A 27,586-nucleotide genomic window follows, 5' to 3' on the forward strand; every position below is an offset into this window, starting at 1 on the left:
GTGGGGCTTTGCAGTGGGGAGCCTGTGTTTCCTACAGCCTCGAGCACTGTCTAGGTGTCAGTGAGGGAAGCTGAGGGCTAGAAAGGAGAAATCTGCATCAGCATCTCCCGAACCTCACTGGGGAGGATGACCTTAGTCCCTGGTGGCCAGGGTGTCAGGTGAGCAGCTGCCTCCTGAAAGGGGTTGCTGTTTGTGATCATTCCTCATCATATTTCTTTTCTCCAGGCAGAGCGCCCAAGAGCCCTCCCGACTCGCCCTCCTCAATCTACTTTGTCAGGCTTGTCACAAGGGACTCCTTTATGATCCTAGCCATTTTCCCACTTATGAGACACTCACACATGTACATACACACTTACAGGCACCCAGGCACAGCTTCACAGCTATACAAATACACATACACACATATATAAGTAGTAATGTAGACCCAGAAAACAGGTGATCAATATACATGATGACTGTTTAAATTTTTTTTATTTTAATGGGAAAAGCAATAAATGATACAAATTTTCAAAATAAGATAATAAGAAAGTAATGATGGCTAGTACTTTTTTTAAAGGTAATAATATACAACAGAACAAGACAGAATAAAGCCAACGGAGACCTTGTAGTGAAATTCATACGGAAGTTCACAGCAGGTTACTGGGCTAACAGTAATAGGTATCACAGTATATTTCATTATCTTTACAGTAGTTGTTCTTTCAATCATGTATATCAACATAGAATGAAGTACAGAACATTATGGAACTTATCAAAACAGAATATTGAATAGAGCAGGGCCATTAATCAGAAAAGAAAACAGTAATAAAAATACTTGCCTTTAAAGAGATGGTAGAAGGAAATCCCCCTTATTTGCTATGGTCAACCTCCCAAAAAATGCTCAGATTTCTGGTTCCCATTTGCTAACAGGGGGACAGAGGAGGGGAGTAGGGGAAGTGGGATGTTTGACTCTAGGCCATGCTCCAGCAGGTTCAATTTTGCTTAGCAGGAAGACAGGATGGTTGCTTGATTTCCCAGCATCCTAAGTTCCAATGGCACAGATGGCACAGATCTCAGAAGACACTGATGGTTCTCCCCCTGAAGGGGTCACAGTCTGCCACACCACAGCCATTTACCAAGGAGGCAAGCTGCTTGCTTGGTTTCCCAGGGTCCTCTGATGGCTAATACTTTGCATATTATCTTCAAAGTAATTGCTCTTACTTCAAGATATAGGCATGAGAAATTCATCAAAAAATATAAGCACCAACCTGTCTTTTCAATGAACTAATAGAAATCAGTAGTATAACTATTTTAATGATTTTGTGTTTTTTCCTTTTTGCCTCCTCCTTTTCTCCTTTTGCCTCATCTCAGTCTCTCACTCTTTTGAACACTTTCTTCCCATTTCACAACATCAGTGGTACATTTTGGATCTTATTTACTCTTTGAGTTTCTTACATTAGGGAGACTATATGATATTTATGCATGCAAATCTGATTTATTTCATTTAAGAGGAAGGTGTCAAGAGGCATCCATTGACCTATAACACTCTCAAGTTTATCCTTCTATATAGCTGAATACACTCCAGTGTATAAAAGTACCAAGTGTTTTTAATCCACTTCTTGACTGATGGGCATTTGGCTTATTTCCAAGACTTAGCTATCACAAATTGGATCGCTGTAAACATGAATGCACATGAAGGTATGATGTTTTTGATTTCTGTGGAAATATACCCAGAAGGGGAATACCTAGGACCTCTACTGCTAGTCTGCTGAGGAATCTCCCCAGTGGTTTCCACAGTGGTTGCACCAGTCTACACTTCCACCAACAGCCCCTCCAGCATGTGCATTTGTTCTTCTCCGCAGTGGGCTTGATTACTGCTTTTGTAAGTACTGCTGGGTATGAGGGCACTTTGCACTTTCACCCACAGGGGAAACAGGCTCAGGCCTCAGTTTTCCCATCTTGTAACTTAGTAGGCCACCTCGGGTCACTACGTACCTAGGAGGCAGAGCTGGGTTCCTATATTCTTGCCACTTTGATGTGCTGCTCTTGGAATTTTCATCCTAAAAATTTAATGTCGTTGGTTGCCCTAGGAATAAAGGTAAGCACATTAATAAGTCTTAGCATTTATTCTGAGTGTACTGCGGATGAGATTAATTTGACTTCGCACTCATTTGTCACTGTTTCCTGTGCTCTCAGCTACAGTGGCACAATGGAATATAAACAGTAGAAAGGAGATTATCTCATTATCAGCTTCCGTTATGATAAGAGTTTTGTGTTTGGAAATGCAGCTCTGACACCTAAGGCAGAGAGGCTCCCTGGCAGCTGGTGGTCCAGGCCACATGAACGCAATGGCCCCATGCGGCCCTGCCCTGCTCCCATCCTCTGCAGGTGACTGCACATCCCTGTCCCCGAATTCCCAGCCCTACTTGGCCCCTGTAATGACTTCCCAGGCACCTTGGCTAAGCTCCTCCTAAAAGCTTTCTCTGGGTTCCCTCTGTGGCTCCCTCTCCACTTTCCAGTGCTCTCTAGATCCTGACCAGGTGAGGATGTTTTGAGGGGTTTTCAGGGTCTCTGTGTACCCCGCAGGGAGGGTTGCGTTTTCCACAACCACAAGACCCCAAACCTCAAGGCTTAATGCAGCCAAGGCTGATTTGTGCGGGAGCCCGTGTGGTACAGTCAGAATCTACTGCCAGCCGGGGGACAGAAAAACCCAACGCTAAACTATCTTGAGGTTAAAAGATTCCAGTCTCCCTGATCTGACATAATAAGGCATCTTTTCTCCTATAAGTCATACTGAGACAAACACACCCTGGTTTCTCCTCACCCTTGCATTTGTTTCTTGTTCCTGGAGCATAAAACCCTCTATCTTGGCTTTGCAGAGCAGGAGCTCTTGGTCTGTTTTGTGGGTCGCGGCTCGTCTCACTCACACACATCACAAAGGAAAGCCAAGCTGATCTAGGTCCCATGGGTTGTAGCTTGTCTCTTCACCACATTGAGGGGGTTCCTGGGAGGGAATATGGTGTGTAACCTTTTCTGACTAGGTTTCCATCTCTGTGCCCCAGGTCCTGGCTCGTGTCCTCATTTCACACCCAGGGCTCAGATGATGCTCCTACCAGGTTGGATCAGGTCTCAAGCGACATGATACTAGCTGTGCTGTTTCCCATGCACAAGTGCCAAGGGACGGAAATATTACTCTGTCATCCCTGGCTGATTCAGGGCTGGTTATATGCACTTGTCCAAGAATATATCGTGTACCTGGCTGCAGAGGGAACATGACTGGGAAGACATTACCTCTGCTGTCAGCAGGTGTCTGGGCAGAGCTGGCTGAAGTAACAGGGATTAGCAAGAGGGAAGTGTAAGACACAGGGTCATAGAGCTCAGACAGTGTGTACCCAGGGGACCACGCTGTTGGTGATGATAGACAGGTAGAGCAAGTCAATATTATGGCTTCCAACAAGGGACAGAGCCACCACAACTAGCCTCAGACTCCAAGATCATATATCATGTAATCACCAAACACAAACACTGAGCTCTTTCTATTTTGTAAAACGCACTGAGAGCATCATTGGTATAAAAGCCACCACAGAGCAGACCTCCTATCTCCTGTCTACTGAAAAGATGACTAGAAAGCTTCCAGCCTATGTGTTCTCCATCTGTAAGAGAGGTTGGGACCCCATTCTGTTTGATTCTATAAAGCAAGGCTGCAAAGAAAATCTCAGACAAAATAAAAGTGAAACATGGAACTGGGACTGTCAGTGCTCATTGCTGAGCCAAGACTCTAACATAGACAGGTCCCCAGTATATATTAGCCAAACAATACTGGGGAATGGAGTGAGGCGACCATGTGAGGTTCTGGGAATAAGACACTAATGCGGGACGGGCTGGTAAAGGAGGGAAGAAAACATCTAGCATCTAGGACAGAAGAGCCCAAAACAGGTAATGGTTAATGACTAACTCAGTTTTCCAGTAAAATAAGCTCCAATTCTGGGAAAGGAATTTGGGAAGAGTCACTTGTCCTCAGCTGCCATGTTACATCAGAGCCCACAGCTTCACAGCCTGTATCTGTGGTCCCTGCTGAAGATGTTGGTGAGGAGATGATGGGGATCTGCCTGCCATCCCCAGTGCTCTCATGACCACATGGGCTTCAGCCTGACTCACTACTTGAAACCAGCCGGCTGTGGGTGGACTCTTCACAGTCTGCGCTGCCTACAGCCTGCTCTGGGCATAATTGGAAGGTGTCTGCCACAGCTAGGGCCTCTCTCCTCCACACGCCCTGCTGCTGCCTCTCCTTGCCTCCCTCTTCCAGCGATGGCAAGGCAGGCAAAGCCCTCCTCAGGACTAGCAGAGGGAATCATGCTGGGAGCCCGTGAGCCACAGGAGTGTGCACCCAGGGTCTGCTTTTCCTAGTGGATACATAGACTGGGAGGGAATGAATTGTGAGGACTTCGGGAGAACAGTAGAAACTCTAGAAAATGCCTGCAGATGTATCTTAGTTAATATAGGACAGTGACCCCATCTGGCCACTTTATGAGGTGGCCATATCCAGGCTGGCTTATTCCTAGGGAAATACTACCAAGGTCAAAACTAGAGAAGTCCCTACAGAACCCCACTTGAGCATAGATTAAGAGTTGTACACAGGCTGTGAAATGGCTTGGGAGATACACATCAGCCATTCTTGGTCAGTATTTGTGTCTCCCGTATGTTATAATATATGTTGTTCCAGGGAGAGAAACCACTCCTGGGTGGTGGCAAGGTTCTTTCTTTGTGAAAAGCTGTTGGTCTAGGGAAAAGTGAAAATTTTCCTGTGCGAGAAATCCAGGGAGTAAGCTCTTTCCTAAGGATGGGGAATCTACAGTATCCCCATGGGAGTTGACCAGGGCCCTGGGACATAGGGGAAGGGGAGCTTAGTTGCTCCCCCGCAGCAAGTCTTTTAGTGCCTTCTTGAAGTGAGGAAGGGGTCAGCCACAGCACAGAGAGAAAAGTCCAACCTTTTCTCTCAGCCCTCAATGGAGACTTAAGAGAGGTTGGGACAGGGGTGCCTCAGTCCACCTGGGGAAAGGAAATACCTGGAGCTCTGGGGTAGCTTGCCCATCCCCGAATGGAGGAGTGCAGCTGGGGACAACAGGGAAAGTAGAGATTTCCCTGGGGGTTACCCAGTCAAGGGATCGAGACTCAGCTCCCACTGGTGGAGCCTCAAGTGCCCACCATGGAGTAGTCGGGTCCAGGGCCTCTTAGTTCTGTCTCAGCTGCCACCACCCCTTCGAAGCCAGAGAGCTGTCTCCACACAGGACTGCAGCTCCCTGTGTGGCCAAGGCTCCCTGGAGCTTCAGGAGGGATTGAATGGGACGTGCTGGGCAACCTGCCCTCTGCTTTGAGGGTGGCAGCTGCTCTGAGAGCTCTCCCCTCCTAGCGGAGAAACCACCATTTCTTAGGCTACTATGGGTGGAGAAAGAGTGTGTGCAGAGCAGGCAAGTGCCCCAGCAGAGGTGTGCCAGTTCCCTTGGGGTTTGGTTTTGAGGGGGTGCACAAGGATGTGATGAAACACCAAGGAAATAATGGGGAGTAGCGGGGGCTTTTATTAGAAAGGATAAAAAGAAAACCCCTCACGCTAGAGAAGAGGTTAGACAGGAGGATGTCATGGCTGTTTAGCTCTGGGGACATTTACACAGTGTTTGGTGCAGGTGAAAGTGACAGAACCTGAGGATGTTTGATGCTGTCAGTTCTTCCATGTCCTTCCCCACCCAGCTTCACTTCTTCTGTAGGGAGAAATCTCTTCCTGGCCTTGCTGGGCACAGGGTTTTGAGGATGAAGGCCCCACAGAGGCAAAGGGAGGGAAACCCTGAGCGCATCCCCTTTCCTGCTTTATTCTGAAAGGCACTGACAGCCCAGGACAGGGGAGTGGAGGAGGAAAGAGTGAGCCTGGAGGACAGGAGCAGGGCCCACTGAGAGGACAGGGAGCTGCCCTGTGTCCTGGTCTGTGGGGGCTGTGTCCTCAGAAGTACAAAAGCTCCAGGAGGATGGGGAGCAGTGGGTGATTTGAGGGGTGCTGGAGCCCTCAGCATCCCTGGTCCCCTATTGGGATGAATGTCCCTGGAGGCGGGCCGTGGTGGCCCCAGGCCAGGGTCTTTGTTGCTAGGATTCCTTGTTGTGGTTGGAACCCTGAGAGCGAAGGAGGAGGAGGAGGATTCCGGGGAGCTGGTGAGGTTGTTGGAGTAGTGGTTAGTGCTGGACGCTTCTGTGTGAGCTGAGCGGATCAGGAGTTTAAGGAAACACGCTGGGATGTGGTCCTGGGTCGGGGCCTTGACTTCCGGCCTAGGCCAGTCACTGGGTCAGGTGGGGGGCCGCCTGGCTCCCCTCACTGGCCCGATCACTGAGGAGGAGGTGAAAGGTAACAGCTGGCGAGGAGCTGCTGGGCTCCTGGGACCCTGGGACCCTGGGCTCAGCTTTGGTGCCCCATTTCCATCCCCAGGAACCAGCAGGTGCTCAGACTCACTGGGCCCATTTCTATTCCCTCCTCCTGGGATTTTCTCCCACGAAGCCCAAAGGGCCCCAGTTCCCTCTTTGAAGAATGCTTGGTCTTGTTGCACACTGAAATTGCCAAGTCTCCTCCTTGTCCCTCCGTCTCCACTGCTTATTTTGCCCTCAGATTTGGGCAGATCTCATTTTAATTTTGGCACAGTTAAAAGAGTGATGCTAGATTGACTTTTTAACCCCCTACTCTGTAAGGATGGAAATAGCTCCTAATGAGACAATTCAGTGACTCTTGTCCATGTATTCTTGAAGACATTACATATCAGTGAAGTATAGTTCTATTATTATTTTCAGTCATTATTAGAGTTTCAGGGATCGTATAGATTTTCTGATTGTAATGACACATTTCAGCTTTTCAACTCAAGATGTGTTCTTATGTTTCACGTTTCATTATGTATAATTGTCCACTTCTTCATTATTTCACTAGTACAATCCGGAAGACCTCTATTCCTTGGTATCCTTAGCAACCTTCACATTATTTTTCATACCAGGGCATTAATCTAGTGCCTTGACATTAAGCTATATCCCAGCTCTTTAAACGGTATAACAGATTTTTTTCTGGTCAGGGTCCTGCTAAGCTGCCCAGGCTGGGGTTGACCTTTCCTCAGTCTTGCAAGTTGTGAGATTTTGTGTGTGGGGCCCCACACCCTGCAAGCTCACTCATTCTTACAATTCATGTTGTTTTACTTTTGGATTTTGATCCAGATTCACATGATAATCAATGGTTAAGGTAATTACTGTTCTGATTTCTTTAGATCTCTTCCTTGAGTTGCATAGTTTCAATTTATTTGATTTTATTTTTTTATTTACGTGCACAGCTGTTAATGAGCTCCAGCTGTTCATGAGCTCCAGCAACAGGAACTTAGGTATCCATGCACTCCAGCCACCTGCAGGGGAAGACTTTCCTCTTCTACTTCCTCCTCCCCTGGCTTCCCCTGAGATGACTCTCCTGTACAGCGCTGCTTGTTGGTCAGGAACATCATGAAATGTCTCTGACTGTGACACAGCGGCAAGCATTGCCCGAGACCTGAGCTCCTGGCAGTAGTGTGTGGCTCTCCCCCAGCAGCACTCGCTCTATTCAACTAGAGTTAATCCTCCTCCTGCAGCTCCCAGGGGAGACCCTACAACTTCTCTGGCACTTATGTGGCACATGGATGGTGTCTTCCTTGGCCCACAGTTGGTGCTCAGTAGAATTTGTGTGAATGGGTGCTCAGACATCTGCTGACCTGCCTATTGCTTTTATTCTACTCTTCATATTACAGTACAATTTGCTTAAGAACTATGCTATAAACTATTTAAAAGACAATAGTGTGCATTTATTTGTTTTTCAAAAATGTATTGAGAAGGTGGCTTCTATGGTGCGATTTCAAATTAGCACAGTTGGTACAACAGGAAAATCACCATTATTTATAACATTATTTATAAAGGCGCTATTCTAGCAAACACTGTGTTTTTCATGTAGGCACGGTTAAGAGCTAGGGCTACTCACTTGGATGAACTTGCATGGAAATGCCATTTCTATGCCTTACATGTTGTGGAATCTTTGGCATATTATTAAATAATTAGCTTCCATAAGTTACAGTTTGTTTTTTTTTTAAAGGACACTCAGGTTAGTAATGAGGTTGAGAGCACTGAATGAAATTATGAATGTAAAATGTCCATAATTACTTTGCCTCCCAGAGAGGAAGCACTCAGTAACATTAGGGGATGTTTTCCCTTACTCGGGGTCTGAACATATATGATGAGATAAATGTACATGTACATAACACAGGGAAGGCAGAGGGAAAGGGTTCTGCATAACCTTTCCAATCCCACCTGGAAAACATTGTGGCTTTTAGCCCCAGCTTCCCTAATGAGATTAGGTTTGATTTTGTCCACTTTTGTTTTACTTTTTGGATGCAGGATCTCATTATGTGTTCAGAATGGCCTTCGCTCACTTTTGTAGGCAGGCAGGTCTGGAACTTGCAATGATCCTCCTGCCTCAGCCTCTCAAGTGCTGGCATTACAGGTGTGCACCACCATGCCCAGCACTTGGCCTCTTCACAGCAGCAGTGAGAGCACTTGAAGAGCTGCTAACAAACTGTGTGAATAATCTCTGCAGCAGCCCTACCTGGGGATTTTCAAAATAACAGTGTTTACCATGCTCACTTACAGGACTGCTGCTTGCAGTTTTCAAAAACATAAACATTCCATTTTTATTATGGTAAAGTGGTATGAGAAAGGAAAAATAAATGTATCAGTACCAAAATCCACCTACCTGTGTGGATGGTGAGTTCACCCAGGATCCCTGGGGCCCTCTGGGCTCTGCCCTGCCTGGCTCTGACTGCTTTCCCATGACAATGGGCAAAACCAGACCCAGCATACCCCTGGGTGCAGGGAACTGTGTCCCTGTTACTCCATGTAAGTGTTCTCCTGGTGTTTTCTCGCTTTGCTTATAGTACATTTATTACTGGGTGAGGTGAAATAAATACTGTATAGTACAAGTTAGAAATGAAAAAAAGAAGTGTCCTCTGAAATTGCAGCAGAAGCCAAAAGAGATCTGCAAAACCTACCTCTTTCCTAAGCAGCGATTTCTGTGCACACCACTAAGGTGGGAAGACAGAAGACTCAGCAGATGGAGATCACAAAGGAAGGGCCTCTGAGGCAGTGGTGGCTGTGATGGAGCCCGTGACAGATGTCTGCTGCCTGTGCTTCCTGCCAGCCCACTCTTCCCTCTGACCTGGGGAACTGCACCATAGAAATGCCTGTTCGGGACGGTGACAGAGCTCAGTGGTGGTGTTTGCCTTGCATGTCTCAGGCCTGGCATTAATCCCTGTTCCAGCTAAAAGTGAATAACTAAGCATCCTGCTTATTTCCTCATGGAGCTTTGAATATATGCTGTTCTTGTTTTTTCTATAACAGAGTTAGCTCGTTATTCAGCAAAAGAAATTGCCATCATCCATAGGAAGATTAAAACAGAGGTAAGGAACTATTAAAGTCATATTTTTAAAATGTTGAAACCATGAATGTTATTCAAACTTTCAGTTCTCTGACTCTCTGTCTCTCCCTCTTTTTTCTTTTTGTGCTAATCGGGACTGAACCCAGCCCTTGGTTCTGAGCTACATCCCAGTCAATTTTTTTTTTTTAAATTTTGAGGCAAAGTCTTGCTAAATTATACAGCTCTCCCTGAATGAGTTATCCTTCTACTTCAGCCTTCTGAGCAGTTATTATTACAGGGATGCACCACCATGGCTGTCCAGAAAAATTCGTTCTTATTTCTGGTTTTTGAGACAGTGTCTCTGTGTACAGTTCTGGCTGGCCTTGATCTCACTACTAGCCAGGCTGGTCTTGAACCCACAGAGATCCTCCTACTTAATCCTCCTGAGTGCTGGGGTTACAGGCTCGTACCACAAACCTGCCTTCAGAAAGCTGTTTTAAAATATACTACTAAAAATTCTGAAACATATGTGAGGCTGTGGGAAAAAAGGAACACTTCTCCACTGTGGGTGGGAGTGTAGCCTGGTGCAGCTACTGTGGAAATCAGTATGGAGGTTCCTCAAAATCTAGGAATTGGAAGTTCCATTCAACTCAGCTATTCCCCTCCTGGATATTTTCCCAGAAAAATTGAACAGCCCATGGCACACCAATGGGTGTGTACCCATGTTTACCACAGTGCAATTTGTAATAGCTCAGTCTCAGAAATATCAAAATGTCCATCAACTGCAGAATAAATGAAAGAGATGTATTTTTATGCAATGGAATATTACTCTGTCATAAAAGGATGATGTTGAGGCTTTTATAGGTAAATGGAGGCAATGTCAGGCTAACCTAAATAGTGAAATAAATCAGACTTACTTTACTTGCATATCATTTTCTCTCTCATATAAAAAATAATAATAAACAACTGAAAGAGTAATAAGATCCAAAATGTACACTAGATATTAGAATAATGAAAGGGCAAGAAAGTCTGCTGCAGGGTATATGTGTGTATATGTTTAAGTGTGTAAGACAGATAACCATACTAGTAAGTTTGTGTTGTTGTCAAACAGAATGGTTTGTACAATCACTGTTTGACTTTCCATTTTTATGCTTTGATTTTGTAGCTTGCACAACTAATTCTAAGATAACAACATGTAGTTTATCAACTAGTGCTCTGTTATTGTTAATTTTTTACTAGTTATTTTTAGTGTTTTATTAAAAGCAGCATTATTTCTACTCTTATTTCTGTTTTGCTTTTTTCCTCTAAATAAAAAAAAATTCTACTATATAATGAGAACACAGTGGTCTGAACACACATTCCCTTCCTTCCGTGTCTACACCTTTGCCCCCCACTGGGAATCCAAAGGCTGGAGAAGCTTCATCAGCACCTGCTGCACAGCAGAAAGTCAAGGTGGCCAAAACTGTTTTAACTTTTTGCTTTACAATCCAGCCTGTCTATGACCACATGATTACACTTCCGTATCCTTTTTAGCTTGAAAGTTCCATATATTTGAGAGAACAGAATTTTATTTGAGATATTTTACAAAACTCTTTTTCATGAGAAAGTAGTTTTTTTGGGATAGCATGAACATAACCATTACTCATATGTTGTAGTTGCAGTATTTTTGTTGAAAATGCTTTGTATCTTGTAGAACAAGAGACTGAAAGAATATTGCAGTGAATTGGAAGAGAAACACCAAGCCTCAGAGCTGCAAATAACACAGCTATCAGCCTTCTACAGAAATCAGTTGCAGCAAAAAGAGGTAAAGGTTATTACACCCACTGCATACTGATTTGTATATGACTTTTAGATCCATAAAATTATTGAAATTCATAAAGTCTGTGAGATTTGCTGTTCAGTTTATATGATATAAATCAGTCTTTGGAGAAATTAATTTCTTCATTCAAAAGAAGAATAAATTTATATAAAATATCTGTAAATATGTTGGTGGTGGTGTTTGGTTTGTTTTTGGAGGTCACCTTTACTGAGTGCAATGTGATCGTTGCTCCTGATATTCTCAATTACAAAGTTTTGGTTTTTTTTTTTTGCATACTGCTGATTGAACCCAGGGTGTCACCCTGAGCTACATCTCAAGCCCTTTTTGTTTCTAGCGATGTGAGACTACATCACCCATGCTGGTGCCATCTTGTCTCCTCCTCGCAAGGAGCTGGAATACGGGAAGGCACCACTCTTCCCAGCTCTGAAAGTACCTTGACTGCAAGTGTTGTCATTTGTTGTACTGCCTTGTCATTGATTTTCCGTAAAGTAATATTGTCACCATGATGCAGTTGACCTAATGTTGATAAATGTTTATTTCCTTTGAGTGTCTTTGAAAGTGTTGTTTTGGAGTTGTTTAAAATTTTTTGTTGCTATTTTGAGACAAAGTCTCATTGTGTAGTTCAGGCTGGTCTTGAACTTACAGTGTATCCCTGGACATTGGCAATCCTCCTGTTTCAGCCTCCCAAATGTGGGGGTCACAGGCATGGGCCACCACACCCAGCTCAAGGTTCTGATGCAGGACACTAGGAAGTGGTTCTGGCTGATTTGCAGAAACTCTGTTAGGTGATTGTCATGCTTATCCCAAAGTGGAATCATGGTAGTGAAAACTTTTGGCATTTGATCTTGTACTTAATTCCTCATATAAGAACACTAGAAATATTCAAGTGTAGAAATGCATTTTTTGGTTCTTAGAGCTTGTTTTTCTATAGCTGTATGACTTGATAGAAATGTGTATGGTAAGATAACAGCTTTTCGTATTGCAACCATATCAGAAAAACTATGCATGTCATTCATTTTACAAGGATGAAATATAATCCTTAACATATCTTACAGATCTAATTTTCTGAATCTTATTGCTGCAATTATTTTCATGTTTGTATTCTCTGAGTATGCAATGTGTCTCTCCTAATTTTGGGGAAAATGAATGAAGTCTGAGTAGTATAATAATAATATACAAGAAAGGGCATTAATCAGTGTTAGGGTTTTCCTTGGTACAAGAGACAAGCAAGAGCAGAAAAAGAGACAAAAAGGAATAAGGCCTTTATTGGAAGCATGGGAGAGTCACAATACAGTGCAAGGTCCCCTGAGTGCTGAGGAAGACTCTGGAACCTCTATTCAGGTGGTGGAATTTGCAGAGGTAAGTAGCGTGATATTTCTACAGGAGATTGGGGGAATGCTGGGTCACACCAGAAGCCTGAATTTTGATTCTGAGATTAGAAGAAGCACACAGAAGTTACAATTAAAGGGATTCACTGTGGTGTAGGGTCCTTCCCCATGTTGGAATGGCACCATGCTGAGCCTTGCAGAGATTGACATGGGCAGAACCCATCATTCAGAAAGCCCTGCTCTGACATACAGCATAAATGCATTTGGGTTTGTGTTTGGTAGTCTGAATTCGTAACTGTACAAATGCAGAAATACATTGCTTGTCTCCTGTCGCAGGGAATAAAGGATCCTTTGCTGATGTACAGTGTCTTAAGGATCGGTTGCAGTCCTTTCAGGTCTACCTAAGTCTCTTACTTGTGTGGTCTCAGCGGCTCTCCTGGGAGAATGGACCTTGTCTACTGGTAGCTCCTGTGCTCAGAATTTCTCTCGGATTATGACTTGTTATTGCCCTTGTAAAGCCAAAATTGAGCTGCTCATTGTTTCAGAATTTGTCTGTTGTTCTCTCTGTAGAGAAGGAGGGATTTTCAGTGGGCCATCTCTGCCTGTGTTAAACCAGAGCCTTCTTCCAGATCATCAGAGTGGAATATGAAAGCTTTATATATAAATGCTTCTGTTTGTGAACAATTTGTTGTTTGAACAGAAGTATTTGGCCAAATTTTGTTATTGCCTGTGAACTCTGCTTTGGGTGATGAACAGGATATCAGCCATCTTCCCCTCAGGATCATGAAATTGTCTGTCTATTACCCCTCAGATTCTAGGGATTAAACACAGGGGTTCCTCATGGAGATGCAACCCCAACTCTGATTTTAATTTGCCATTTTCAGAGACGGCCTTATGAACTTGCCCTGGATGAGCTCGATCTTCTTGCCTCAGGCTCCCAGAGTGATGGGTGGCAAGTGTACACCATCATGCCCAGCACTAGTATTTTCTTCTGAGACTCTGCAAAATGAACATCGCCAAACTGCATGATTCTATCTAAAGGGTTTTGGCTTATAAATGCAAATGTCCTTCCATCTGTGCCGTGAAGCTCAGTGCCAAGGTGTCCCGCGTCCTGGTGCATCTTAAGTCTAAGCCCAGTCATCCCTAGTTACAGGGGACTGTCCAGGTTACAGGTGTTCAGAGGAGGCTCCTGAGTACATAGATGGGCACAACAGCACTCACTCCTCAATGGGACTCAGTAACTGCAGCCACAGCCCAAAGAACTTATCTGGACTCCTCCTCCATAGAAGATACCAAACCCGTGTTCCATTGACACATGGATTGCCCCACTTAACATACTTGTGACATTTTTGTCTTCATACTATTTGAAGCATCTGTGCTTTACCTACGGTAGTTATGCTTACTTTCCAAATAAGGTTCTCATGATTAGGATGATTCGGTAGATATGGATTTGCTTAGTGGAGTCCTATTACTGGGTCATATTAGAGAAGTCTTTATGCCTTTTAATGCTATGAATCTGAGAACAGGCCAGATATGGTTGGTAAAGCTGTCGTGTACCATGTGAATTCCATAGGTAGAGATCAGCGTTCTGAAGGCACAGAAGAATATACTGCAGGAGGAGCTGCTGAACCTGCAGCCAGCTGCTCAGGCAGTGCCCCCAGGGGCTGGCAGTGCCCCATCACCCACTGCATCGTCCTCCCTAAGCTCTGCTTTCCATCATGGAGCTTCAGCAATGTGTACAGAGGCCATGGACTTTGGAGACCTGCTTTCCATGCAGCAGGAGTTGAACACCTTCTCCAAGGAGGTCACAAGACTGCTGTCTGAAGTTGGCCATTGGAGACGTGTTGCCCAGGTGGGTCAATTTGGATGCATTTAAAATCCAGAAATGAGTCAAAAGAGTGGTGCTGACCAGGAAGTGATGCATGAAGCAATTTTGGCCAGAGAACCTCTGGGACTAGGAATTGGAAACCATGCTTCTCTAGCTCGGCCATGGACTTTGGAGACCTCCTTTCCATGCAGCAGGAGTTGAACACCTTCTCCAAGGAGGTCACAAGACTTCAGTCTGAAGTTGGCCATTGGAGACGTGTTGCCCAGGTGGGACAATCTGGATGCGTTTAAAAGTCCAGGAGTGAGTCAAAAGAGTGATGCTTACCAGGAAGTGATGCATGAGGCACTCTGGTCAGAGAACCTTCGGGACTAGGAATTAGAAACTATGCATTGCACTTCTGATTCAGCCAGGGGCAAATTGATTTTGGTTGCTTTTCTAGCTTGGCTTCATTTCCTTTTCTGTAAAATATTTGGAGAAAATATTTCAAAAACTGTGAAGCCACAAATCCATTTTGAGGATCTGATTTGAGGGGTCCCTTTCCCCTAGAGATTCCTAAGATTCTCTGGTGGGGGACACCAGGACTCCGAGGCCCTTTGTATGCCTGAAGTTTTCTTAACTCTACAGAGGATAAAATGAAAATCTGGCAAAGGAGATCACAACCATACTAAACTGTTTTGTGTTTTAAGTCTTAGGAATGAAATACTTCCTATTAGATGTCTAAACTTTCTTCCAAGGAATGCCTGTTATCATTCATACCAGATTTATGTACCCTGGAATTGTTAGTAGACAGGAGCCTTGGAATAACCTGGTAGTCCCTTAGGTTGGATTTCCATTCATTGCCACAAGAAAGTAAAACAACCGAAGTATATAAGTCAAGTGATTCATGTCTACCTTTTATAAATGGAATTGAGTTCTGAAGAGGCCAGTCTTACCAACTCCTATCACCTGCTTCTTTCACACCCCAAGGCTTAAATTTCGGAACAGAGTAGGCATCTGTTCCGTTTATCATGAAATAGCTGTGACTCTTGACTTTTGCTGAAAGAATAACTTGGAGAATTTGAAACCATTCTAGATCTCATGTCCAGCCTTAGGAGACTGTGATGGAGGGGCTTAGAAACTATTTTCAAACAAGGAAATATTCCTAGGTGATTCTCAACATCTGAGAACACATTGTAGAAAACATTCCTTAGGGAGAGATTTTCAGGAATACTTCTGTCTGGGCTTTGCTATGTTTGCCTGAAACATCTTGAATGCCTTTGAATGACAGGCATATCTTGCAGTGTAAATTCCAAAAACACGTAGCCTGCAGTTTTTAGCGGGCTTACTATTCTAGGAAATCATCAAAGCAGTCAACATTTGTATTTTCCTAAGAGTTGCCACCTAAACTATCCCTACATATGTTACATTAGATCATTTTAGATAGCTATGTGATGTATTTATTGAGTCTCTATGCAGATTATGAAGCTACAAGTCATTACCCATTGAACCAGTGATTAAGCTCGGATTCAAATTCGCGGCTCTTAACTCCCAACCCTGTGTTCCTCCAAGTGCTCTGGTTAGTTTTTCAGCTCTCTTAAGGGCAGCATTTGTCTCATTAATGTGTTCCCAATTAAAAGTATAGAAAATAGATGAGTGCTTGCTAGAGGCTTGGGTGGGCAGTGGGAAGGGAGAATAGGAGTTTGATCAATGTGTACCAATTTGTAGTCAGTTAGCATCAATTCTAGGGTTCTCTGGTCAAGTGAGAGATTATAGATGCTAATACATTATGTTTGTCTAAGTAGCTTGACCAAAAAACTTTGAGTGTTCTCACCACAAAGATGTGATCAATGCTTGAGATGATAATGTTAATTATCCTGGCTTGAAAATAACACAGTGGCCACGTGAATTGAAAGAGGACTTCATGCTGGGAACCCCTCCCTATACACTTACTAGGTTTCCATTTAGGAGTGTTCAAAGAGAAATTCTAGAATGGCAAGAATAAGGAGGTTGTGTTATTTTCTTGTCCAACCTGGAGTTCTTTTATGCTGAGATACAGGTAGGAAGCTTCTAATCTATATTGTGGAAAGGTTTAGGAATTTTGGAAATTTTGCTTTAGAAAGCAGCTTGTTTATCTTGTTTATAATTTGTTATGCAAAGTAAAATAGTCCGCTTTTTTCTATCCTAACTGGAGCTATTGTGTAAAACAGTTGCTCTCCAGTTAGTGAGCTCCTTCTCTGATGTGGCATCTGTAATTGTTTTCCTATCACTCTGTAGGGCACTGGGTTTCTGTGAAAGGTGCTTGGCATTCATGAATCAGAAAGTGGCAATTGCATCCTTTTCGAAAAGTAGCTATTAATAAAGTCTGTGACCTCTAGTTTTCCAAGACAATTGGTGCAACTCTTTTCTCCTTCTCTGTTTTGGAACTCCTAAGGCCCAGGGAGCACAGAGCTCTGATGGAGGAGAAATCTGCAGGCTGCGGTGCATCATCCAGGTGAGTGGGATGGGTGATCGCCAGTGCTGGCTGCGCCTGTAGCATCTGTACAGTAAAAGGCCTAAATCAGCCCAGGTTTCAGTGATGTAAGGTCTTCTATACCTTAAGACATCCAGGATTTATCAGTTTTGAGTTCTCTTTATTCCTTATGGGGAGTAATTATGTAAAATGATCTTCCCATTTGCTCCCACCCTCAAAAGCAGCTGTTTACGATGCTAAGGTTGGAGAATGGAAATTTAAGGTCATTTTGCGCAACTTCATGAGAACTTGTCTCAAAAAAACCTGAGCATGTGGATCACTGCTGGCAAAACTGATTAGCATAGATGAGGTCTTGGATTCAATCTCCATGATTAAAAAGAGGTAAAATAAATACATTCAAATATCTGCTTCCAAAATAACTAAGTAAACTTCTTTCATGAGTCTATCTTGTAGATCATGAAGTTGCCTTCATTAAAACAGAATTCCAAGTTCAGTGAGGTTACCAGATTTTAGGGTTCATGATAGTGGCAAAATAAACTAGAAATGTAATTCGTAGGAGTAATTGTTCTACTTTAGTGGTAGAATTTTGCTTGTTTCTGTCAGTTATCTCTTTTAAGAAAATCATATATATCACATCTCATGAATGGTTTTTAGTTTTGAAGTTTTGTTCAGCTGTAGCATTTCTGGGTTTTGGGTTTGCTATTATTATAATTCTACTGTGGGTTAAATTCTCCAGTGAGACCTTAGTGAAATCCTGACCTTACTGTTTACTGTTTGCTAGTTTGGGCAAATGACTTCCCCTTTCCTATTCCGTTTGTGGAGGAAACCTCTAAGAGTTACCTTGTAGGACTGCTTTACGGTTTCAGTTGGAAAGGCTGGCACAGGAACGCATAGGATTGCAAATAAGTCTGACTGGTCATCTCAGAGAGGGCAGCTATCTGCAGATTAGGGTTCTTGGTTACAGGGGAAAATGCCATCTCCCACTAAGTAAGGGGAGGTTTACTTGAAGGAGCAGGAGGTCTCCTACAGGACTGAAGGAAGAGTTAAGCATTCTGGTGTCAAGAAGCACAGGTCCAGAAGAAGACCAGGGTCCAAAGGACACAGTGGACAGGGATAGGAGGATGCAGCTTCCATTGCAATTCCTGTCAAGATCCAGGGTCCCAGGGAGGCATGGGTCACCTCCATTTTGGAAGGAAGGCATTGTAGTTCACAGGTTGGAAGTTCCCTTGAGGCCAGCAGCAGAGGCTGAGCAAGTGGATAGTAGAGGCAGCAAGATAGGTACAAATTGCCCCTTGCTGTGCAGAAACATGTTAGTCAGAGAGGAGCGAGGGCATGGTTATAGATGCCTAGGCAAAGATACTTTGGCTCATCTTTTATTATAAGGCTTCTTGTGGAGGTCCCTTCAGAAAAAGCAGAAACGTGATTTTCACATCTGGTACTGAGCATTGGACCTGGAACCTGCACACTGAGCCACACTCCCCGACTTTCTATTTTGAGACAGGGTCTCAGTAAGTTCCCCAGGCTGGGATGGAATTGGTGATCTTCCTGCCTCAGCATTGCAGAGTCCTGCCATTATCTTGTGCAATACCAAACCTAGGCACAACACGTCTTTTGAGGTATAAGAAAGAGGAAGTAAATTCTTTCAGAATTGTGCTTCTCTGTCGACTTTGTGTCAGTGCTTTTCAGAGTTAATAGTATTAGAGAAATAATTTTAAAAATGTAGATTTGGACAACACTAAATTAAAAAGTGCAGGTAAATGCGTGGATCATAAATGTGGTTAATTTTGTGATTAACTCCTAAGAAACTTGAAGAGGCATGAAAAGAAGACCTTGAGCCCCATCAGAAGGACGTTGCAGTTTTACAGAACTTACACCAACAAAATATAGCCAAGCTCTGGAATAAATATCAGGAGGAATTATGTCAACGGAGGGCAATCACAGAGGTAAGGCTGTCTTGAAGATAGCTAGGACTCAGGTAACACATCATGGTCAGTGGATAGCACAATGGGAAGTGGGCAGCTATGAGAGCTGGCATTTCCCTGTGGTTCCCTCAGTAGTGTTGTGGTTGGTGTCCAGGTGCATTGCGCTCCACACACACTCTGCTGCACAGTATGGGATTCTGAGCTGTGCAAGCCTTATCATCTGTGACAGAGAAAAGCTCTTGCGCTGTGAGGTGTGAACCAGAGCACAGGGCTGTGTTTCCATAGAGCTGTATTGAGAGACACAGCCTTGGACCCGCTGTGGCCCTTGGTGACAGTATGTGAATTTCTGCTGCAGGGCTTCAGACTTAAAAGTATATAACCTTGATCACGTAATACTTCTGCCTTACAGCCAGAGGACCATATGGATGAAGAGAGGGAGAGAAGTGTACCAACAGTTCACAAGGGAGAGCAAACAGGCCTGGGAGAAAAAGAGCATCCCTCCTCCACCCAGGATGCCGAGGACTTTGCAAGGCAGCTACAGCACTGCACTGCAGAAAAAGAACGCCTGTTAGCTGACCTGAGCAAAAAGACCAAGGAACACCGCATCCTCACCAAAAAATATAATAAAATCCTGGAAATCATGGCCTCGAAACAAGCAGCCAGGCAGCAAGTGGTGAAGACAGAACCATGCTCTAGAGCTGAAGGTGATGTAAAGAGAGGCGTCAAGCACACTTCAGCTCCCACGATGCCCAGCGTATCTTCTTTGGTTGATACCAAATCAGACCAAGCGAGGAAACTATACCAACTGAATTATTACAGGAGATTTGGCAAAATGCTCCTACAAGAACAACCAGGATGGAATTCACTGAATGAGAGGGGCCTTGGTTTGGAGGATGTAAGGCGCAACAAACAACAGGTAAATTCTGGGTGCAGAATTGTGGTGCAAAGCTGATGGACTGATACATTTTAAATTGATAGTGGCCTGGAAGAGCACAGTCCACGTGTGCATTTAGAGACATTTACTTCATATAAAGCTTTCTATGCGGCATCTCAATGTGTATTCCTCACATTAGGGGATATTTAGAAATATTTTGAGTAGGATAATAAGTTTTTCATCATCCTACTAATTTGAGCAAAGTCATTTAGGAGTAACTCATGATTTAATTATTTTTTCATTTTCTGTTTATTCAAATTCAAATTGCTTCCAAATCTAGAGGCCTGATTTTATAGATTTTTGGATTTTTGGATCAGGAATGCTAACCAGTAAAGTCTACTAAAATACTTCAAAAAATCTAATGTAAAATTGAAAATTTTTTGTCCTAAGTGTTTTGGGTAACAAATAATGAGCTTGTATTTTGACTACCATCAATAATATCTTTTGGAGAAGAAAGTATGTTGTCAAAAAAATCTTCACAACAATTTCACATTTCATATTTGCTCTTTCCAACATGAAAAAATGGAAATGTAAATTCTTTGGAAAATAACTGGGTTCCCTACACAGGAGTGGGCTTTGCAAACAGGCATATATGGTACTGTCCCTTGGTTTCATGGATTGATGTTAGGGGTGCATTCTACATATCATTTCCTCTTTGCCAGGAGATAGGGCCTCTCTGTGTTGCCCAAGATGGCCCTGAACGACTGGGTGCAAGCAATTCCCCTGCCTCAGCCACTGCTGACTGGCTGGGACTCTAGCCTCCTGCTGTCCTGGCCAGTTTCTATGTTCTTAAGAAAATGCAAAGTTACCATGAAATCTTAATGGAATCCTAAACCACATATTCTTTTAAGATGTGGGTTTAAAACACAAAGGAATTCTCTCTAGTCAGCCTCACTGTGTGTAGTGTGCTTCAAATTTCTCAAATGCAGCCTCTGCCTTGAGTACCTGAGTAACTGCTCACCCTCTCTGACCAGCTGGGTGCAGCCTCTGCAAGATCGCACCTCAGAAGAGCCGTGGCGCTGGTGAAATGTAGGCCTGCAAGTGCCTGAGTAAATTCTGCATCATAGCTGAGAAAATGGTATGAGAGGGGCACAGTGAGGAGGGACTTGCAGGCCAGAGAGCAAAGAGAGCTGCAGAGCAGTGCAGTGCTGCTGAGATCAGTGAAGGAGAGGATGGATTCAGAAGACGGGGGCAGGGAACATGCACACATTTCAAATGAACCCCTAAGCAAACTAGTTTCCTTTAATGAGGAAAAGATAGCTGATCTCAGAAATCATATCAGCAAACTGTCCCCATGGAAGAAAATAGAATTGGGCTACACCTTCACCGGGACCAAAATGAATCCCAGCCGAATTAGAGCAGTGATTGCCAACTGGGAGTGGTGTGGGATGTTTTGGCATAGTTTTGGTTATTGGAATGACTGCATGGCTCTTGTAACATTTATTCAGTTTACTGTCCTGAATGTAATGATAGCAAAAATAGTGTCATCATACAAAACTGTTACTTTGTACTATTTGTAACTTTTTTCATATAATTTTCTCAATTGTTTGAAAGTACACTCATTTCACTCTACACTGAAGAAGTCAACTTGTGCAGTTGTAGGATGTTTTAATATTTTAGTGGTTTAAATACTTTGCAGCATGTAAATCAGGTGTCACGTGAGGATACTGACATGTTGAGATATAGCAGTACCTACCATTTTATTGGATTCTGCACTTAGGATGGGTTCTAATTGTTCTAAACAGCTCCTTCCACAGGCAGAAACCTTTAGTAGAAATTGGATGGAAAGCATGGTTTATTAATATCTGAAATCTCAAAGTGAATACATTTCCTTGTATTGACAGTATTTGTTTGGATTTAAATAATCTTTCAGCTGCTCTCTGAAGACCATGGAGGAAACACAGGTCAGGTGCCTGGGTGGCTTTTTGGATGGAAAAGGAAGGACGCCCCCTTTAGACCGGATCAGCACCCTGCATCCCACAGAGTAAGAGCCCGTTTCATTTCTCCTCAGTATGAATGGTGAAGGGAGGCTGGTTTCTCCTGTAGGTTATTTCATAAGACCACTTTGTTATTTTGGAGTTAAGGCAACATTTCCAGGTGACAACCGGTTTTCCTCATCTGTGTGTGTGTTTTACCTGCAACCCTGAATGGGGTACATTTATTCCACAGTCTTAGCTATGGCTTGATAGGAGTTCCATCCTGTTGGCTCAGGCATTCTTGCAGCAAGGTTCCAGCACTGTCACAGAAAAAAAGGCTTCATTTCACTCTCAGATCCCTATTCGGAGTCCCTGAGCCACTGACACCCACTGAGCAGCGGCTGTGTCCCAGAGGCTGTCAGCACCAGGGATGCAGCTGTGATCCAGAAGGGCTGGCTCATGCCCTGAGTCCTGTCAGGAGGGAGGAGGCGTCAGGACATGAAAACACGCGTGCCCAGGGTGCAGTGTGGCCTGGATGACTGTTAATCCAGTACAGCAACCCGGTGACACAGGAGATTCCTCCTCTCTTTTTAAATGAAGGAAGCACGTAGCGTGGGATTAATCCTCATTTTCCATGGATGGCATGAAATGTAACGAAAAGGAAAGACGTGGATTATGATATTCAATCTGACCTTTTGCAAGATCTGTGGAAAACTGATGAATGATCATTTTTCTTTGATAAAATTATTCATGTCAGTGTTGTTAAAATGAAAAGCCTGATGTGCTTAGCACAACTGATGCTAAGAAGTGTGTGTTCTCTGTTGCCTAGTTCTGATTACAAAGTGTTTGAGATGAGTGTTGTCACCACTGATCAGTAAAACGTTAATTTTAGGTTTAACTGAGTAGCCTAAGTGCCTGCCCAGCAAGCACACGGTCACCAGTTTAATCTCTGGTATCAAAAATAAAATAAAATAATTAAGTTTACATAACCAATTATCTAAAGTGCTAGCACTTTTATATCTGAAGCCAATTTGTTTAACAAGAAAGAAAAAAATAAGTGTTAAAATGGCATTATCAGCATTTAACACTGGCGCATTTCTTAATTGCAATGAACATCATTTTATTATTTACTTTAACAGAACCAAAATATTATTGTTAGTCCTTATTTGTAACTTCTTGTGAAATTTCTATAAAAACAAAATCTTATCCAACTGTTTTACCACCCACATTTTCTGTTCCTAGCGTGAAACACCTAGGTTCACCAAGGAGCATAGAACTAAATACAAATATAATTATACCCTAAAGACTATTAAGTAAAAGTAGAGGCTTTTTTTTTCAGTATTCTCACCACATTGTTAAGCTTAAGTTTTTGCTTGACAGTAATGTTAGCTAACATTTTTAAAAATTTGCAGTGTTGATTGTGAAATTCCAAAATAAGGTATGAAATTTTAATAGCATATGTATTATAGCAGTTTGACTTTTAATTGGTTACATGAATTTAAGTTGTATAAGCAATTTTCCATTTTTGTGTCTGATAATTTTGTCTGTGCACAAGCCACCTTAAGCGGTTCTTCTGGATATGGTAGTGAACTGGCTAAACCCTTGCCTGATCACTTGTTTTCTTTTCTGACTCTTGGTGGCGTTTATGATTCAGAGTCAGGGACTGAGTTTATAGTTTGAGAACATTTTTCTTCTTAGAACTCTATGTGTTATATGTAGTAGTGAAACCTAGACCTGAAAAGAATGTTTTCTTGGTTTACTACACTGACGTCGACCTCCAAGAACATTAGGAAACACTTTGACATGTGGAAAGGTCAGCCTGGAAGCAGTGGGTGCTGCATGGTACAGGCATGTCTATGTATTTTCAGTCTACTTTTTAGGTTTCAAGGGTCTTATCTGTTTTTGTATCTCTGGTATTGACCTTTAGTAATATTTACTAAGGTGACACTGAATTATCCACTAGACTATGGTTACGGTTTGTGTCTGCATGACCCCTCCATGTCTCATGTGTTGTGAGGACTGGGCTTTTTGGAGGCAGCTAAATGTACAGTTTCTGACAGGATCACTGTCTAGTGCTGGGGTTGGGGCTGTGCGTGCTGCACCTGCCCTCCGACATGCAGCCTGCAGACAGCATCAGGGAGGAAAAGAGCCTTGCTTCTCCCCTTGTGCTCTTCTTGCTTTTGCTGTTTTCCCTGCTCTGAGCAGATGTTGCCCCTGGGCCAAGTGCCACCCTGATTTGGAGCCTGCAGATTTTGGAGTGAAATCTCTACAAACTGTGAGCTAAATAAAACTTTATCTCCTTAATTTTTGCTGTTGGACATTTTGTCTGACCAACGAGATAACTAACTGAGATAACTATGTACGGTTTTCATTTTCATTTTATTTGTCATTAGTGATGTTTGCAATACATGGCGAATCAGCAGGTATATATCATGTATCTTGATCACTTTCAGTGTTACCCCCCTGACACCTGTTTTCTTAATGCTCTTCCTGTCTACTTGATGTTTGTCTTATTTGACTCTTCAAATCATACATAGTTGGAATTCTTGTGAAAGATAAAGAGACCCGTACTGAATTTTTTGTGTCTATCTTACTTCACATAGCGTTATGGTCTCAAGGTTCCTCCATTTTCCTTTAAATGGGGTGCATTTGTCCAGCTTTAGTACTGAAGAAAACCCACTGTGAATAGACACCACATTATCTTCATCCATTTGTCTGCTGGGGGAATCTCGCATCTTTCCAGTGCCTAGCTGTTGGGAGATCTCTTCTTCTGAAATCTTCACATTTTAATATGCACTATGTGCAGGTACATGCTATTATTTAATCTTTAGTTTATACCACACATACATTGAAGTTTAGTTAACTGTGTTGTGGAATGTTAAAAACTTTCTTATTTAGACAATGATTTTAGTTTTTCTGAAATTTGATGGAAAAATAAAGGAGTAAAATCTAACTATCCTTTACATAATTTCCCCCTAAATTTAGGGAAAAGCTGTAACTTGATCTAGCGGTACAGAAAACTCTAACACATTTTTCCTTGCTATTTAGGAGCAGCACCTTGAGGAGAGTCTCTAATTCTTCTTCTCTTGATCTCATCCTCCTCCTCCTTCCCCTTCTTTGCTCTCCTCTTTTCCTTTCCTTCCCCTTTCTTCTGTTAAGCCCAAGCCCTGCTGGGTTGGCCTGGCTTAGACACACAGAGCAGTGGTGCTTTATGTTGATGGAAGATTTGGAGGACAAAATCAAGCTCAGTCTTCCATCCTGTGCTTGGATGTGTGTCAGAGCTGAGAAGCTGACCCCAGAAGCTGTTCCACTATGCAAAGTTATGGAGCACAGCAGATGAGCTTGGGAATCTGGGCTGCCTCAGTGGCAAGTGGACTGAATGTAAATGCTTCAGTGTTTCCCTGGCCCAAGGCCTCCTTCATTTGTATTTCTTTTGTTGAAGTGAGCAGTATCAGAGGGTTGCTCCTGTCAATGAAGTTGCCAGTGGTCCTGGGTAATAAAGAGAATTGTGGGCACTACGGCTTGGACCATAAGCTGAATACCTCTTCCAGGGCAAATGTATCCCTTGTTTCAGCCCAGCACGGTAGAGAAATAACCTGAGAGTGAGGTTATTAGAGTGCCTTCATGAGGCTCAGGTAAGGGGTGGAAAGAGTGTTTGCTTCTTATGAATACACAGTCATTATCCTGGTTAAGTAGCATTTTCCTGAGTGTTGCAATGCCTGGGACATCTTCAGTTCTCCAGTCCTTTATCTTTTAGATGGGTCAGTACCGCATATGCCCTGTAATGCTGAAAAAGACATTAAAAAAAAGTGGTAACCCAGTAAGGGAAGTTCTGTTCCATACCTACATTGGAAATAGAATTAACATATTTAATAAAGTATTAGTTATACATGGGAACAGCTTCTCTTTGGTTTTCTTTCTGCCAGTCTTTTTTCCTTATTTCTTCTCCCCTCACCATCTGTGGTTTACAGACCTCTGCTCTTGGGATCCAGGCCTAGCAGCGCATGCATTACATTTATTCGGTTGTCAACTCTGGAAATATAAAACATACGTAAAGCATTGCTTTTTTCAGAACATGATTTGAATTACCAAGTGTGAACTATAGTGACATTTTCATAGTAGAAATTCCTATTGATGGTTCAGATTAGGGATCTATTTCTGCTTGGATTTGGATAATTAAAGAACCATATAATAACTGTGCTCAACATGCTCTATTATCAGCAACAGAATTTTCCAATTGATAATAGCTCTGTCTGGAGGCACTTGCCTGCAATCCCTGCACTCAGGAGGCTGAGGCAGGAGGATCACTGACAGTTTAAGGCCAGCGTGAACTAGATAGCAGCATCCTGTCTCAAAAAGACCAAAAAAATAAAATTGACAATAGTGGTGAGAGATTTTATCATCTATCTGTGTGTGAATCAATTTAAGGACTAATGAGTGCTTTTTTATTTTCTTAGTTATAATGAGAGAGGTTTTCAACCTGACTTCTTTGTGAAGGGTAGAGACTAAATAATTCCTATTTTATCCTTTAGGTGCAGCAGAACCACAGAAAGATTCAAGAAATCTGAATGTACTCCAGTTCCCCTTTCTCCAGCACTGCCCCTTTTTTGATCCCCAGGCTTTGTTAGCGTTTTAATGAGTCCCCCATCCTGAGGTTTCCAGCCACCCTGACACAGCCCTCCCCACCCCTTTGCCTTCTCCTCAGCTCTTCTGCTGAGGAATTTGGCAGCAAGATGCCAGGCTGCCTGGGAGCCTTCCCTTCCTGGGAGCTTTGCAGCAGTTGGCAGGCACTGCATCAGTGATGGCAGCTCCTCCAGGCTCCTTGTGGGCAGAATTTACTTGTGTTTGCTCACTGACCAATGTTTGTGGAGTTGGGCAGAAACTCTGGTTTCTCTTCAAGTGGAAATGCCACCCTTCCCACAGGGACCCAGGGGATACTGGTTGAAATTGGTCCTGCAGTGATGCAGCCTCCAGCATTTCCAGGTCTCCTGGTGCTTGCTCCTATGGCTGTGTCTGTGGCTCACGTGGCCTTGATGCTTCCTCGGAATGGATGGCTGTCAGCGGCTGAGACACAAGAGCAGCAGGGCCTGTTACCCACTTGGACTGGCTTCTGAGGGCCTGGCCATCCTTCACGGGCCTGTCATGGGCGCTGTCATGTGTGTCTGGCAAAGGCCTGAGACACCTCCATCAGCACTGACCTTGTGCTGTTGCGTTCAAGGCTTTGAGAGCGCTAGTTGACGTTCTGTTCTAAAGAAACCATCCACAGAAGGAACATGTGCTGTATCGCAGAGCGCCCTTTTGGAAAATGTGCTGTAGTTGTTTGCTGTTGTAATGTTCTTAATTTAATAAAAATATTCTTTGTTCTTTAAGAAACTGCAGGTGTTGGAGAAGTGTTTGTTACAGAATTTACTGCTTTCCCCTTCTCTGATTTCACCTCATTTGATTAATTTTTGTCTTTATGTGCAAAAATAAAGGGGAAACAAATACTAGTCTGTCCATCCATAGCAGGTTTTTATTTTGTTAGCTGATTTTCAAGCTCATTTCAGCTAGAGATGTGGTTTATCTTTTAACAGTAATGAAAGGATTTTAGAATATTGATCCACAGCAAACACAAATGGCCTTTGGGCCAGTAAAATAGCCTAGAGGCCCGTGCCCATGATGAGAATATTCTTCTGGAAACCTAAGCAACTGTGATTCTGCTGCTTCCCAGGCTCATCTTCCTCCCTGCCTCATTTAATTTGTTGTTTTTTGGGGCTTGTGCCAGGAAGATGTCTTAGAAGTTCCTGTTAGAGATGTGACACTGCCTCCTGTCAGTCTGCCCGTTATTATTTCTCTGAGCCCAACAGGTGCTCCCCAACTTATAGAGGGGTCACATAACCTCAACCCAGTGTAAACTGAAAATGTGGTAACTTCATGCCTTACAGACACTTTCCCAAGTCTGCTGGATCACCTGCCGCTTTGCACTG

The 27,586-nt window shown here is 43.2% G+C and overlaps 1 protein-coding gene across 1 annotated transcript; it reads left to right on the top strand.

The window, feature by feature from the left end:
• The first annotated feature begins 14,557 nt into the window (after positions 1 to 14,557).
• On the top strand, positions 14,558 to 26,845 carry LOC134477555 (uncharacterized). Its single transcript, XM_063255656.1, has 6 exons — positions 14,558 to 14,665; positions 16,810 to 16,869; positions 18,651 to 18,791; positions 19,180 to 19,686; positions 21,578 to 21,688; positions 26,153 to 26,845. Exons 4-6 carry the CDS (start codon positions 19,192 to 19,194, stop codon positions 26,186 to 26,188), a joined length of 642 nt encoding a protein of 213 aa, XP_063111726.1. The 5' UTR covers positions 14,558 to 14,665; positions 16,810 to 16,869; positions 18,651 to 18,791; positions 19,180 to 19,191; the 3' UTR covers positions 26,189 to 26,845.
• The last annotated feature ends 741 nt before the right edge of the window (positions 26,846 to 27,586 follow it).

Source organism: Cavia porcellus, unplaced genomic scaffold (genome assembly GCF_034190915.1).
Source record: "Cavia porcellus strain 051 isolate PalLab524CR breed Dunkin Hartley unplaced genomic scaffold, mCavPor4.1 scaffold_9, whole genome shotgun sequence".
Classification (NCBI taxonomy): domain Eukaryota; kingdom Metazoa; phylum Chordata; class Mammalia; order Rodentia; family Caviidae; genus Cavia; species Cavia porcellus.

What these genes read in the sequence shown, in the direction of transcription:
- LOC134477555 (XM_063255656.1), top strand. Translation starts at nt 19,192, where the DNA reads ATGGATGAAGAGAGGGAGAGAAGTGTACCAACAGTTCACAAGGGAGAG. An exon ending in TAAGGCGCAACAAACAACAG is followed by an intron (nt 19,687 to 21,577) that starts GTAAATTCTGGG and finishes ATAATCTTTCAG; the next exon opens with CTGCTCTCTGAAGACCATGG. An exon ending in AGCACCCTGCATCCCACAGA is followed by an intron (nt 21,689 to 26,152) that starts GTAAGAGCCCGT and finishes TTTATCCTTTAG; the next exon opens with GTGCAGCAGAACCACAGAAA.